Below are 16,717 nucleotides of genomic sequence, written 5' to 3'. Positions count from 1 at the left end.
GTTGCACTTTCGCTCATTGCCCAATCTAAAATGATCAAAATGATAACCACAAAAGATAATTATTAGTTATGTCACCGGGGTCTGGAGAGTATTCGACGCCAACGCAGCTATTCCGTGGGTCTTGTAGCAGAAAGACTTGTGAGACTCCCAGTAAGACTCCCAGAGGGGATTTGCTACTCAAAGCCCACACTCCTGAGGAGTGTGCGAGAAGTGCGGTCGCTCAGGGCCCTGTACTTGAATTATATTGGAGGCTTTCCACCATTAAATTATATCTTGCATTAATTCTGAATTTTCATCAATTCTGGACTATTTCTCTCTCTTTCATCCTGTCTGCAGTCATTTATTTTTCATCAGTCCTGGACTTAGTCTCTTCATTGGTCGGTGGGCCACAACAGAAAGCTCGGAGGTTCACGTTTGACATGCTGGCCATGGATTGAAGACGCTATGACTATGGAATCAAACTACAGTCGAATCCCGTTATAAAGAACTCCAAGAGACCGGAGAAATCACTTCGTTATAGCGGAATTTCGTTATAAAGGAATTCCAGGTTTTCGCATTGTTCATATATGTAAACATATCTGGGGATCAGAAAAGTGTTCGATGTGTGAAACGATATTTTCGCTACAACGGTATTCGTTAAAACGGGATTCGACTGTATATATAACTATTGCTCCTTTCATAAGTGGATACATGCTCAACGAGCAGTGGTGGGGGTGGAGGGGGGGGGATGAATCATTCAGGAATGTTGTTTATAGTGAATGGAGGGGATGGGTGGGCTGCATGCATGCTCCCCTTCGTTCTTCTGCCTATGCTCATTTGAATATCTATTCTCTACCGAATTCAAAGTGTTATAACGATTATTAATTTTAAGACATTAAACCGGGGGTTGGTCGTGAAGAGGGTTGAAGGGTCTCACACACAAACGTTCCCTAAAATCTGAAAAACCTTACATTATCAAAAACACAATCTTGATCTCACGCAAGAAATACGACACCATAGAACCATTCAAGTCCACGATTCGATTAATGTAGTCCATAGTCGACGAATCGAGAATTTCAGGTTCATGATGATGCGAGAGTGTCCCTCGGGCGGACCATGGACGGCGAGTTGGCTGAGATAGGCGAAGCCAGATGTGGTCACCCCCCTCAAGGAGAACTATTGCCCATCTTCGTAGAACAAATTAATTCAGGAACAGAGTTAAGAGGGTGAAGGACTGAATTTAATTTTGCACGTGGTCGAGCCACTTGGGGTTCTAATTAAGGCAATTAGTTAGTGTGGGAAGTGTTCTCAGGTGAGGATTACATACATGGTGATGGGGAACATTCAGTTGTGACATGGGGATTTGCTCAAATGACATGATAATGATATTTTTCTTCACCACTTTCCTTGAATATCATATGATAATAGTCACCCTACACCTTCTATTTTTCTCCATAACAAAAGACTGTAATTATATTCCAAACTTTATAAATTATGCTACGATAATTATGAAAAATATATGAATATTCATCTCACATGGTTATCATGCGTTGAACTTTTTTTTCCCCTGCAGAATTTCAATAAGTTGTAACTTGTAGCATTATTTCCTACTATTTACGATTTTTTTCGTGATTCCAGCAATAATTCGCAACTTTGCGGACATTTTTGACGTATATTTGATGACAACTGGCGTTTTCAAGTGTGTTTGGGATACAGATTTCCTGTATTTTTCTGGAAGAGAAATATGGTCTCAAATATCACTTAATGGGCCTTTCTAGGCCAGCAGATTTTTTCAGCCATTTTTGACCCCCGCCCCGTCAGCAAAACTCTCACCCCTAATTTCCCATGGCCCAGGGGCGAAATGCGGCCCACCACCTCATAATTTTGTAAAAATGAATCAAGCGGAACATTTACAGATCGCTTAAGTGACCCTTGGCACTATTCTAGAGCATTTAAGCGGAACGCGGAATATTTTCAGATCACTCAAGTAGGCCTGTGCAACATTCACAGATCACTTGAGCGACACATGGCATAGTTCCAGAGCACTTAAGTGACCCCGCAACACATTTATAGAACACTTTAGCGGCCCTGGTACATTTCCAGATCATTTGAAGCATCCGCGGAACATTTAGAGATCACTAAATTGGTTCTATAGAGGATTTATTAGTAGGAAGAACGTTAGTTCAGGTTCCCACAAACTGGCGGAAGGTTTTCCCCTCGTTTCCTGCACAACCTGTAAGATGCCATTAAGAATATTTCATATTTTTGTAAAGGGTGATTGATGACGTGAGCATCTTCCAACCCCCCCCCCCACCCCCGTCACCAAAACCCCGAACCCCTTCCCCCATTGATGCTGACGTAATACTTGAATGACTCCCCCCCCCCCTCCCGACTGGTTTTTCGACGAGAAACGGTCTAAAGGTGCTGCCATCTGTACATGCGATGGGACAAATTTTCAAATAAAATTCGCACTGCAGAATAACACAACATCAATCACTGATAAACTCTGAGAATGTAAATTGATTAAATCATCACTAAATATTATCTTATAATTAATTGAAATGTATTATAAAGCCACTCTAGATGATAATTCATTGATATTTTAGGTACATATTATTGAGAATTAATCAATTGTAAATACATTTCATTATTGTTCGTTCGCCACCTGAAATGTAAACCAATGTAACGCTTAAAAATTCTGAGCTCTCCACGTCACCAGCCAATCAGAGTCAAGCAACTGTGACGTCACAGTAACCCGAGGGAGGATATAGATAAGGTATTTTCCCTAACGAACGCCCTTCACTTCCAACCCATAGCGATATGGCCAGAGTTGGTGTTTGAGTGAAGTAGTTCAAAACCTGAAACTGCGGGGTTTTTTAACCAATTCACGTAGAGTAAATTCTTTGAAAGGATCATTGTGTGCAGTAAGAATTCGATCTATGCCAACAAACAAAATACGGAGATTTTTAACCGCTGGCCGATGCAAAGATGTAGTCAAGAAAGAGAGAAAGTTCAACTACTCTTGCGGGGAACCGAACCAACGTCTTTTCACTTGCCGGGTGAGACCGCTCGAATCTCAATCTTTCCTTAGAGCGCGTGTGCGCTGAACATGGACGGCCGGGCGTAACTCAGGCCAGAGCTCACAAATTCTGACACTGCAACCAGATGGCGACCTATAAAAAGATGATGGCTGATGAGAAGATAAATCAGGAATTCCTTAGATAAGTTGACATCTAGTGGTAGTGCCAGTGTTTCTGAGCTCTGGCCTGGAGTTAGGTCCGGTCGTCCATGTACGAGCGCGAAGTGGATTCGTAGGATTTGTAGTTCAGTGATCTCACTTGGTAAGCGAGAGAACTACGGTTCGATGCTCCATAAGGCCATTTGAATTTTCTTTCTTTCCTAAATTCATTTTCCCTTAGAGCTCGTGTTCACTGAACGGGACGGTCGGACCTAATTCAGGCATAAGCTCACAATTGCTGACACTGCCCCCAGACGACAACTTAGCCAGCAGGCAAAATTCAGAAATCTGCCGTTTTCACTTCTAGGTTTGGAGAAAGAGAAAGAGAGAAGCCAGATGACATTCGAACGAGTAACACACATAACTCTGACAACATTAAGCCCACACACATAACACGCTCCAGAATGTAGCAGTTCACTGTAAATTCCTTAGAGACATGTTTACGAGTTGGGGGTCATTCAAGTATTACGTCAGCATCGAGGGGGGGGGGAGGTTTCGGATTTGCTGACTTTTGCTGACAAGGGGGGGGGAAAGGAGGGTTTGAAGATTGCTTACGTCATCAACCACCCCTTTTTGAAGATATGAAATATTCTAAGCTGCTGTGGGGGAGGGGGGTGTCAGTGTTTTTCTGACTTTTGCTGCAAGGGGGGGGAAGGGGTCAAAAATGGCTGAAAATCTGCTTACGTAATACTTGCATGGCCCCTTGCATGCGCGGTTAAGTAGTAATAACTGCAGACCACATTGTGCGTAACGCATGAGGAGGAAAAACTGGCATCCCCATAACCAAATCATGGTCCGCCGTTCTGTCTCAACGGAAAAAAAAAACAAAAAAAACCTCAAAATCCTTGGAGAAGTGATTGGAAAAACTGGCCGTTTTTTTGCTTCTTCATGTAATCAGATTTTCATGAAAAACTAGAAAATACTTCAACTATGTGATCAAGGTCGTGTTCTGAATATAACCGAGTTGAAGTATGAATGTACACACACACACACACACACACACATGGTAATTTGGAAAAAGCTCCGAACTACAAATGTCGCTCATTTAGCCAGTCTTCGGTGCTTCACAACTTTCTGAATATTTAGTGTCGAGCGCACTACCGCAACTCACAAACAAGAAATTGTCCTTATATCGTCCTACAACATCCTTATCGCAAGCGCTTCATCCGGATGTATCTTTTCTTTCATCCCTAATACGTAACAAACAGATGCCAATATTCTCATCGTCGACCGTTTCATCCGAGAGATGATAAAAGACGATAACGGCTCGTCGTGGAAGCATGCCTTCCCGCGTCGTTTTACGACCTTCTTCATCATCTCAAATCGAAGAATTCAAGATGATATTTTTAGGAGCTCTGCTTCTAGTGGCATCGGCATGTGCCGACGACGGTTACCTCAAAGGTAAATATGATCAATATATATATATATATTGACACTGTCCACAGCGTGGAGGATTACGGCCAAAAACCCTCTAAAAATAAGTAAATATATATATATCTTTGTGATTCTGAGATGTGTGAATGGGGACACTGTGTCCTATTAAGGAACTGCCATGGACACCACGAGTTCCTGAAGCATAGGATAGAATTTATCGGCTTGATTCCACTAAATCGATTCAGCAAAGTTCGGAGAATATCGTTATTCACATAAATTGAGATTGCATTCGTCCAATATTTCTCGTGATGGACACCGTGGGATTGAGGTGAAATGTTGGAACGGATCTTTGGCTTGAAGTTGTGTTCCAAATCTGTCCACAACCTGGTCTATGTACTGAAGAGCATGTACTGAAGGTACGCATATATATACCATTTGTAGTGTATTTTCAAAAGCCAGAATGACGTATTTTCAAAAGCCCCCTAAATGACGGGCCTGCTTTTAGCAGCATAAACCCAGCTCTAGAAGTAGACAAATGAAGATTTTACTAAGGGGTTGGTACATCAACTTTCTGAGGCAGTAAAATGATCTGCACTTGGTTGTTTCTACATTTTTCTTTGCCTAGTCTAGCACCGGCACTACGAGTAATTGGTCTAACGCAATTAATGTTTTTTCACTGTGCCGATCACTTTCTAATGCATAAAAGTGGGTGTTGCCATTTGAGTTCTCCAAAATTTTGTTACCGTAACCGCGAAAACTAGTTTTCATTCCCCCCCCCCCCCCCATATTCTCAAGCGCATACTTTGAAACACCTATATCTCGAATTTCATTCGCATCAATGGATTTTTGCTGTCACTAGGGGGATCGTACATCACAATACTAATTTGTTCTGTTTTATTCCCGACAGTGGACCTTGGTGATCTGCCGATGCAAAATCCCGATTTACTCGGAGGAGATATGCTCGGAGTCGAAGGTGTCGACGTATGTATGCAATTAGGTTTCTATTCATTCATATTAAAAAAAAAATGCTGAATATAATAAATGTTTGTACATGGGTAAGGCAGTGAACATGTGTGTGCTCACTGATGATAAGCGCCAAACTGATGATAACCGCCAATCACAATGATAATAACCGCCACCAACGAAAAATAAGTACCTTTAGTTCAACAAATGACTATGGTCGAAGTGTAAGCTATCAACAACGGGACGAGAAAGAAAAAAAATGCCGTAATGGGAGGGGGGGGGGACATCAAGTCCAAAGAGGGGATAGAAAAATGCAATTTGCCTTGAAAAGCGTCTTATGTGTGGTGCATCGAATTGAGATTGAGAGATTTCGATGGCTTCATTACTCGTGGGATGTCATTGCTTGCAAGGAAGTCATCATTGACGAGAGTGGCGAAACCCAAGGCTATGCTTCTGTTAATGGACCGACAAACTCAGGGGATTGTTAGAAGGCATCATGAGGAACAAAATTTGCGATGGAATATGGTATCGCAAACCACGTTGAGAGGATGAAAATCGCGAAAAACACATGCAGGCTCTGAGTCCAGAGGAGACGAAAGGTGGATGAATGCGTTCGTGGATTCGCTCACCATATTTGACGTCTCACCATATACTATGGGGGGTCACCTTAAATCACTCGTTTATGCTACGCCTGTGGACATACCGGAGGATCTCATAGCGCGGATTGTCGTCGCTGCGGAAGACTTCAAAAGAATACCTGGTATTCTTCGTATCTTCGAGTGCGTCCAGGAAGCTTATAAACAATCCCTACATTTCTACTTACATTGTAGAAATTTATTTCACCGTGATTTGCCGAAATGTTATTTTTGCTGGTGACGTTTAACAATAGATACATTTAACTGTGCTTGAATCCGACATCTACCATCGGAGTAATGGTTATAGTATGAGACTCGTACCGAAGATTGTGGGTGTTCGATTCTCTCTGAAGCCCCTCCAGTTTTTTTCCCCATTTTCCCGTCTTTGCTGTCATATTTACTGATTCAATAAAAAATGCTTTCATTTATCGTTAATGAACATTGAAATTTAGTATCGCCCAAAACTCCACCTCTCTCCCGTACCCTTTTGCTAGTTTTTTTGCTCGCAGTAACCAATCACCGGCGTGCTAATGCTTCCTGTGTTACTAAGAAAGTAGGGATTGTAATTACACATCCGAGAATCGTTTATACATCGTTGTAGACGGTGTAATGACGTCAGTGGCAGTCATTAGGGGAAAACATTGAAATTGCCCATAGGAAATTGCTGGACGGATGCGACCGGAAATAAAGAGGCAATCTCTCTCTCTCTCAGTTATCAATGCAGTATGTGATTAGAGCATCAGTTATAATCTCTTCTGATCATTCAGCAATAGTTGACGAAGAAATAGAGAATCTTGCGTAATCATCTAGCAATGGTTGGAGATAAATCGTGAATCCAATATCGAGCAATCGAGAATCGTTCAGCAATAATAGGCGTAGAAATTTGGAATCTCGCAAAATCGTCCAACAATCCCTTTTCTGGATCTCCGATGGAACCTCTCAATAGAAGTCTGTCTGCACGCATGAGGATTAAGGTCTCTCCACTAGATTCGAGATTTATTACGATGCTCTCGACCACTGGTGCCGAGGTAGGCCGTTTTTGCCTACTCGTGGGCGGTGGGCAATTATCAGACGCTTGGATTACTGACGAGTCTCGTATGAATATTTTGCCTGGAAATCTGTAGCCACTGCAGCGACAGTGACGCGCCTTTGTCACAGCCTTGAGATGAGACGTGCTGGTACAGTATAACAATTCTTAAATACTTTGAACCTTACATTTTGTATATGTATTCATATCTTTAAGCTTTATGCGGCTTATTTTGAGTCGAATATATCTGTTCTGTTGTCTTTGAAGCTTTATTTTCAGCATTTTATGCATATGAGTTTTCGTATCCATTTTATATATTTTTTTGTGATTTTAGGACAGGAATGTGATCCCTAAACTGACGAAAAGATGGCCTGGGAAGATTGTACCCTATGAGATCGACTCTTCGTTGAGTGAGTAAATCCACAAAATCAATATCATAATCCATCGTCTCTACTTTGTTTTGATCTCTTCCGCCAAAGAGGGTTTCGTTATTCACTAAGCTTGCGAAATATTAATAATTGATGACTAAAGAGGATAAACGGATGACAACACAGCAAGGAGGTTTGTTCAAAAAGTATCCGGACCACAATTTTTCGTGTGTAAACCATTAACCCCGAAAGTAAGGAGACGTGGTTTGGTGCACGCATGCAGGTATTCCAAGTGCGCATGCTTGCATTTCTTCCCCTGCATGCAGAATCTTCTAATCGACGACAGACTGGCGATGAATGAGGAAGTATAAATGAGTGCCGTTGCATTTTCGTTTTCAAAATGGCGGGGAAAACTTGAACACAACGCTGCTGCATTAAATTCCGTGTGAAGCTTGGCGCGATTCCCGAGCGGAAACAATCCGCAAGATTCAATAGACTTTCGGAGATGAAGGAATAGCCACCACACCAATAAAGGAGTGGAACAACCTCTTCGAAGATGACTGAAGAACGGAGGAGAGAATGAAGAGTGAAGCACGTTCTGGTTATGCAGGATCATCGAATCAGAATCAGATCAAAGAACTTGCAGACGAAGTTATTATTTGCATTTGTGATACGATCATTCTATTTTGACTGAGGATTTGGTCTCCAGTCTTGCTGACTGTGTTTTATGACTGCAGTGACGTGGTTAATCAGGAGTAGCCTACGCATCGCACGGCATGCTCATCACCAAAGAGTACTAGGCGAAAGGTTCACGAATGGCAGCTCCATCACGATTAATGCAGTAGCGTTGTTCAAGCTTTTCCTGCCATTTGTGTCAAAAACAAAAATCCGACGGCGGCCAATTACATTTCCTCACTCATCGGCGGTCTGCCGGCGTCTGGCAGCTTCTGCAGACACGAAAAAAAAGTCAAGCATGCGCACTAGGATTGCATACATACGTGCAGCAAAAACCACGCCTTCCCCCTAGCTTTATTGGTTCACGTGCGAAAATTATGGTCGGATACTTTTTGAACAAACCACGTATTTTTCGATCATTGTGATAGATGAACAGTACGTAATTCCGCCTATGATAGTGTGTTCACACTCGTAACTACATTGAATTATTTTCAGTAATTTCGTCTTTTTCTCCCTTTCCTTTACAGCACAGTATACTTCCATCATCAAGGAGGCAATGGACAATTATCACAAAACAACCTGCATACGTTTCAAGGAACGGACGGGTGAAACTCATTACTTAAGGATATTTGCTGGACAAGGGTAAATAAGCAATTATCATATACAGGGTGTCCTGTAAGTCCTAATTCGGCCTTTATCTCATTAACTGTTTGTCGTATAGGTATGGCTCCAATTTGAAAAAAGCTGAAAATATGTTCACAAATCACTCTGCACCAGTTCTGAGAGTGAAATACAGTGTGTCTAAAAAAACCTAAATTTTATAAACGGTCCTCTCGTCCTTTTCCTTCCAATTGGAAAATTGTCACCCTGTCTCTTGTCAGCCCAACTAAAAAAAAAATCCACTTTTCTAAAATCAATATTCACTGGGATATTTGAATTCAGCACGTGGAGTTTGGGATTAACGAAGAATAATTTCTGAATTAATGGAAATTCGGAGTAAATTAAAGGAAAAATCAGGATTTTTTAAAAAAATCCCGAATTGACGGAAAATAATACCGGAATTAATAAAAAATCAGAATTAATGCAAATTCACCATTAGCAATAGTATTTCCGGAATTCTTATAAATTCATAGTAAGCGAAAAATTAAAAAAAAAAAATAGAATGAATGAGAATTTAAAAATGTAAGAATTTTAATGTAATTTAAAACTACGTTTTAAATTACGAATTTAAAATTTAATCACATTGAACATTCGGAAATTCAGAAAAGGTCGAAAAAATAAAATTCGCATTTTTTTAAGAGGCACAGCAATAAAATGGTGCTAAATGGTCCCAAAATAACATGTGTGATTTTTGTTTTACATTCTGATTAGTGTAACTGCCTCCGGATTAATATCGAGATTTTTTGATTTTTTTCGATATTTTTAATTTTTTTTCCCAAGGTAAGTTTCAGTTTGTAAGTTGGTAAGTCAGAGTTTCGACCGATTACGTTACTTTCTACAAACATAGACAATTCGTCACGTTGTAGGCGTGAGGGTCGGATGAGTGGGTAAAGTTGGGGAGAGTGGAGGAAGACCCTACGCGTGCGCATGCGACGCCCATGTTACTCAGTATAACTCCGGATGAAATCGGGCGAGGATGTGTTGCGCTCGTTTGCGCCATTTTCATCATGGATCGTACTCGTTCAAAGTGGAAATGTCCACTATGTTGTGATTCAAGTGACAATAAATGCAATATGTTACCAACTTACGAAGATGTCATCAAGTTCTATGAGTGGAACCGTCATGAGATTAAACGTGATAATGAAACTAATAAAGAGCCCACGTATGAAGAACTAGAGGACATTGTCGGGGTAAAAATTGAAGAAATATTTTCAAAAGAGATTCCATTCCTTCTGTGCATCACAAATGAGTGAAAGCGATACTGAAGGCATATCAGGTATGAAATACAAAAATCTTTTAAAATCACACCCTAAAATACCGAAGAAGCAATTAGAGAGTTTCTCCCTGAATTATTGATTGACATTCCATCCTACAAGTGTAAGAACGTCAATGATTGCATTTGCCCTCAACACAAAAAATATCTGTCAGAGAGAAAGGCTTCCTAATCGACCAACGTCCTACAAATACCTGCTTTATACTTCGACTGACACACGGAAGGATAAGACTTTAATTATATCAGAAAAAGGAGGAAAAATGAATAGACAGAGCATTCTTGAACAGCATATTGAATTGATAATGGAACCAGAGTCGAAGTACCAGCTTCACTGGTGCATCTGAATGCATAGAACATGCAATCTTCGATTTTTTCTTCTAATTAGAAATATCTATGGAGTCTTTAGTGGCAGTTGGATGTGACGTGGAAGCAATGTGAACGTTGGTAAATATGGTGGTGCCATACGTCTGCTTGAAAAAAGGTTAGATAAGCCGTTGCGGTAGATTACTTGTCTACTGCATATGAACAAATTACCCTTCCGACACTTGTTTCTACATATTGACGGAAGCACATCGGGAACCAAAACATTTTCAGGGAGAATCGGCAAAGGTATAGAAATATGTGATAAAAAAACGCGACGTTTCGTTTCATGTTATTTCAACAGAGTTACCCGAGTTTTATTTTCAAGGTATTAGCACAGACCAAACATATTTGTACAGGATTGTCTCAATAGTTTCAACAGGTACATTTCATTAGGATTTAGCTAACAAATCGCCAGGCAAAATGTCTCATGTCCAATGGCTAACTCGTGCTAATCGAATTCTCGTTTGTACGTTTCGATGGAATCTCCTTCTGAAAATTTAATAATTCTAGCAACGTATGTCGTCAAATTTTACGCTCCAACTTGGTTTACAATCAAAACTTACCCTTCCTGTGAGGGACGGGTAAGTTTTGATTGAAAACCTGCCAAAAAAAGGGGATTTTTTTGACAAGAAAAAATAACTAAAAAACAGCAGATAGGTGGTGCTGACGTACATAAGTGAAAGAAAAGATACGCAAATAACGAACAGAATGTCTTCAGATTGTTTGTTACAGCAGTACGTTGTTCCACCACCGCAGAAAAATACACATTGCAGGCGAGTCCCAAATTCAGCAACGGTAGAGTGCAGCAGATCCACATACACGGTTTACAACGGTGAACTGATTGTGGATTAGGATCGCAAGTCCTTATAACTGCCTCATTTGCATATTCCCGCCGAAGTCGCTCGTACCAGTGCCACCTATCGGCTGTTTTTTTTCCTGTCTTAAAAAAAAAATTCTCGTGACCTAGCGATGCTAACCTTGCAAACCGTTTTTTATTTCGGTTATTTTTCCGGTTTTTATTCATTTTTAAAGTTTCCCCCGTATTTCCCTCGAAGAAATATGGTCAGCCTACAGGTTCTGCATCTTTAATTGCGTAATCAACATATTTTAATTACCTTTAAATTGTGGAGAAAGTGATTTCCATTTTAACCCGTGACTCTCTTCTCTAACGTTTAAATTTCTTTTAGAGGTTCAAAGTTTGTGACCCGCCAGTTACCGTAACACATTGTTCAAGTTCGAATAAAACAACAGTTAATGAGGAGGGGGAAACCGAATCTTGATAAACTGGAATGATGCTAGTCCCCGACGGACTGGTTTCATGTGTTGTCGATTTTTTTTTTTTCAGATGCTATTCGGATGTCGGCAGAACTATGGGATCTCAACGATTGTCTCTGGGTCGAGGATGCATCCATAAATCCATCATCGTGCACCAGCTCGGACACGCTATCGGATTCTACCACGAACACAACAGATCAGACAGAGACAAATACCTCACTATTTACTGGAAGAACGTCCAGAAAGGTAAGGAAAAGCCTTTGTTGGCGTATCCCAGCGCTATATAGTAAGGGCTGTTTCACCCCTTTGAAGTCGGGTTGCCGCCTTGGCTCAGTGGACGTGATCTCGGAGCTACTGCGTGGCGTCACTGCTCAAAATCTTTTTTAGCAGATGACATCGGCACACGAAAGGTGCTGTACAGATCTTTCGTTATAGAGTTGTTTTAGCGTCACAGGTACACGCGTCTGGTATTTCTGTAATCTATAAGCTAAGACTGGGATTACACTATAAAAGTTTAATAAAAGATCTTTTCATGTCATAAAAGATCTTTTATAAAACTTTAAAGAAAACTAATAATCCTATGGTTATTACATTATAACCGATAAACTTATTGGTTGCGTTTTTCAAATAGTATAAAAGAACTTTTATCGAACTTTTATAGTGTATGGTTGAAGAAATAGTTGATAAGTAATAATATCTTTTGATATTTGCATTCAAAAATTAATAATAACTTCAAACATTTTAGGATTTTTGTTTTTAATATTTGTTTCCCATTTTTATGTTGCAGTTTTATTGGTAATAACTAGAGACTGGAAGTTTAGGCACTAAAAGCGGTCAAAATAGGCACTTGAAAAAGGAATTTATAATTAATGGTAAAAAAGAGAAGTAACTAAAGGCGATATTAAGGGTCTGAAAACTAGCCAGAATCTTGACTGCACTCACTGAATCTTCTGTTTCAATAATATATATTATAAGAATTGCATTACCAGCCAAATTAATTTGATGATATCATGCCAAATAAGTGTTTGTGGTCCCTCAAAATTAGTTCGGAGTTCGATTCAATCGAATACTTTATGCATAATTAGCTAACATGGAAAAAATAGTGCTTGCCGAAATTCAGGAATACAGTCAAACCACGTTAGTGCGTCACCCGGTCAACACGTCACTCCGCTTACCGGGTCACTTTTTGGAAGCCCCCAATTATCTTCAGGCAGGAATTGGCACAGCTAGGGCTTACTCCGTTTAACGAGTCAGTTCGCTTATCAAGTCATATTTTTGCTCTCGCAAGAGTGACTCATTAACGAGGTTTGACTGTAATTATATCACAGTCATAACATTTTCAAATGGAATTATTTAAAAAACAACCATTTTCATAACAAAGACACATTTTTCTCAAAATTGCTAAATATTAAGCTTTGTATTTGGTCGGCCTGCATCGACCTTTAAAAAGATCTCAAATACTCTAGGCATGATTTCTGTGTACCCAAGTAATTTGCCTTGATACTTTGCAGTTTACTTATCCATGACGTAAAAATATTTAGTATAAAAATAACTATAGTAATCTTAATAATAGCTAACAATATAAAATATGTTGTAGCTTAACAACCAATGGGATAGAGATACAGTCACCGGTCAGTTAGTTATTCTTCCACAATGCTGTGCAAATGAGCGCCACGTGTGGAGAAACACAAACCTCTAATTTATTCCTCAGCTTTACTTATACTGTTCATGAGTGTTGCTTTCGTTTAGAACTCTCAATACCTTGATGCGAATTCGATGGTATTTTGATTGCTATCTGAAAGCTACGTATGTATAGCAGAGGTGAAAGGTCTTTGTCACTTCGATGCCTTGCAAAAATTTCCATATCTCTCAGGCACTTATGCTTATTTGTGTTTACATAGGGCTGTGGGAAAGAAGGCTTTCTGACGAGAATTAATACTCAGGGTTGAAGATTTTATAGTAAGAGAATTTTTTTATAGAAGTTTTCAATGCTAACAATGTCTAATAATGAAGTCTAAGGCAGTGGTCCTTAACCGGGGGGCCATATGGTCTCCTAGTGGTACTGGGATACTTCAAGGGGGCCACGGAAGAAAATGGAGAAAGGGGCCATGACAGGTGGTTTGGAGGGCTGCAGAGAGCTGAAAAGAAAAAGTAAGGTGTGAAGAAATAAAAAAAAGCTTTTATATTAGTGACTATACACTTACAGAATCCACCAAAACCACCAATAAACCAAGGGCCGTCTTAGGGCATGAACCCACCCGAGCCTCACCGCCTACATTTTGAAGCAGGTTCCCTAGGATGGGGTTTTTTCAGGCCCCCGGCTGCATTTTTCACAGACCTCTCGTCTATATTAAATTGATAGCGTGAAAAAAAACAATGATGAAAACCATATCAGGCGCCCGGGCTTCAGCTCTGTCAGTCCCACTCTTGTGAGGGGTCTCAATGTCCCGGGGGTCTCATGTCCATAAGTGACCCCACCTTATTAATAGAAATTTATTTTGTATAGTAGAATAAATTTTGAAAATAAGTAGGATATATGTAGGGTGTTTATTTCCAGCTAAGTATGGGACTACTATAGCATCACTTTGCCTAAGGCATCCATGATGTTGAGACGGCCCTGAATAGAACTTGGACTAGCGGGAGCTCAATGAATTCTAGGCCACTGGGCTAGAGGCCAATCTTATTTGCAAAATTATCGTTCAGTATAAATTCACTGAAAAAATCAATTCAATACGTATAAAGCATCTTGCTTCTAGATGAGGGTCGAAAACTCTGGGTAAGACAGGGGAGCCACGAGAAAAAAAAAATGTTTCAAAGGGGGCCACGGGCAAAAAAAGGTTAAGAAACACTGGTCTAAGGCATAGTTTCCCGAACATCTTGTTCTATCGCTCTCTTCATCAGCAATGTTTTTTCTCTCATCGCCCCCCCCCCCCAAAATCAAGTGAACCCATAGAATTCTATGTCAAGCCCATAGTTTCTATCGCCCCCTTGGCTCATTTCATCAACCACCAGGGGGCGATATTTCCCTCTTTGGGAACACTGGTCTAAGGCTTTCAAAAGCTACACCCAATTCAACAAAACGATGTTAGAAAGCTCAAAAGATAATTGAAATTATCCGCGTCTCGAACTGAAGTGGATTCGAGAAAAATGTTCCCATAAGTGGAAGTTACTTCATAAGTGAATGCGCAAAACTTCTGATTTTAAATATTTAAGTCGGGGTAGCTAAAACGTTTTTCCAAGCCGTGCCACAAATCTTAACCATACGTCCCGTTTCAACGGGAAAAACGAGCATTCTCCCTGTGTCTGCAAAACATTGTTCGGCTGTCCTCTTATTTTCGTGAATGTTCAGTTGCCACTCTTCGGAATTCTAAATTGTTTTTCCCTTAGTGTCATAAATTCGATTATCACAATGCAGATTGTGCAAGTACGTATCAGAACCTGAGGACTCAAGGTGTTTGGGTGTGGCTCCCCAATGAACTCTGTAAGAAATCGTAGCCACTCCCCGAAGCATTCGTGGATATGCAATTGGATATGTAATTGTGTTATCATGAATATGTAATTGTATTATCATGAATATGTAATTGTATTATCATGAATACGTAATCGTATTATCATGAATATGTAATTGTATTATACAATATATGTCCCCCATGTGGATAAACAATCCTTAACACCGTACACACGTAGGACGTCCAGGTTTATTTGGACCGTGGGAAAAAGATAACTGCGATAAGAAAACGTCACTTTTTCACCTGGTTTTCAAAAATTGAAATATTTTTCAATTTAATCTTTCTTATCCCCATGATTCATATTTTTCCTACCAAGTTTCTTCAAAATACCTCCATCAAAATGGGCGCTGCATACGCCTGAGGGGTGTCGTATACTTACAACCACCCTGCACAGAAATACACCGTATAGATGCAGTCTTTCATTATCTTAGCTACATCAGCATCCCCACGAGAGGAGGGCCGAATTGAACAAACCGTATCAATTTCCAGATTTTGTCATTGCCTGCAGTTCTATTCCCATCCAGTAAGTTCTCCATATACCCTGGTTTTTATCACTTAATGTGCCCGAGAATAGAACTGGACCACTGCAGAAACGCACCAATCAGTACTACTGTCCCGGTTTCTACGTTACCTGATCTGGCCTCCCAATCTATGTCTTCAGTTTTGATTTGTTAGTGGATGATGGACTTTGTTATTTTGTAGGACAAGAGACGCAATTCTTCCTGCTGAAACCAGAGGAGAACCTGCTCCTGGATGAATTCGACAACGACTCCATAATGTTGTACGGAAACAAAGCTTATTCCAAGGACAACGTTTCTTTCACCATGATGGCTAAGAATGGTAGGTTGCTGTTGGACATAAAGGACAAGAAAGGTCTCAGTGCCAGCGACATCAGGCGAGTGAATGCCATGTACCGTTGTTAATTTATTTCGTTCCGTACCATTACTACTGTGAAAATAAACTTGCTGTTACATTACGTGTGTGCCGGTTTCTGAAATATATGTTCCGGGTCTAAAGTGGATCCGAAATTTGCTTTTAAACACTGCTTACAACTCCGAGAGATTTACCGTTATTGGAGCGATCCATTACCGTTTTGGCTCAGGGGAAACAATCAGCGACCCAGGAGGGTTCGTACAGGAAGTTAGTCTGCTATTCAAAGAATCTGCCATGGATTCGACCTGCATATCAGCACCGTCTTAACGTATAGGCCCGCCCTGATCCCTGAAGTGCAGAGAGTATGCACTTACAAGTGCCTTGTAAAAATACGATTTGATTAAAATTTTCTGAAGCAAGCACGCAAATTGGTAGACAGGCATTTCTAGCCAGGTAGGGACCTCTGAAAAATTACTTTTCTCGGAGGCCTCATGGTGCTCTTGAG

The 16,717-nt window shown here is 40.4% G+C and overlaps 1 protein-coding gene across 1 annotated transcript; it reads left to right on the top strand.

The window, feature by feature from the left end:
* Positions 1–4,507: 4,507 nt before the first annotated feature.
* LOC149071731 (astacin-like metalloprotease toxin 5) lies at positions 4,508–16,315 on the top strand. The gene is made up of 6 exons (XM_089247643.1): positions 4,508–4,618; positions 5,499–5,572; positions 7,551–7,626; positions 8,787–8,901; positions 11,901–12,076; positions 16,042–16,315. Exons 1-6 carry the CDS (start codon positions 4,555–4,557, stop codon positions 16,260–16,262), a joined length of 726 nt encoding a protein of 241 aa, XP_089103769.1. The 5' UTR covers positions 4,508–4,554; the 3' UTR covers positions 16,263–16,315.
* Positions 16,316–16,717: the final 402 nt, after the last annotated feature.

Source organism: Pholcus phalangioides, unplaced genomic scaffold (genome assembly GCF_987345545.1).
Source record: "Pholcus phalangioides strain wild (caught in Gottingen) unplaced genomic scaffold, Ppha-v1.0 ptg000018l_1, whole genome shotgun sequence".
In the NCBI taxonomy this organism is placed as follows: Eukaryota; Metazoa; Arthropoda; class Arachnida; order Araneae; family Pholcidae; genus Pholcus; species Pholcus phalangioides.
This window is presented reverse-complemented; position numbering and strand designations above follow the sequence as displayed.

Bases quoted from the DNA above. Each gene is read 5' to 3' on its own strand.
- LOC149071731 (XM_089247643.1), top strand. From the start codon at position 4,555: ATGATATTTTTAGGAGCTCTGCTTCTAGTGGCATCGGCATGTGCCGAC. The intron at 4,619-5,498 runs GTAAATATGATC...TATTCCCGACAG, and splicing joins CGACGACGGTTACCTCAAAG to TGGACCTTGGTGATCTGCCG. The intron at 8,902-11,900 runs GTAAATAAGCAA...TTTTTTTTTCAG, and splicing joins AGGATATTTGCTGGACAAGG to ATGCTATTCGGATGTCGGCA.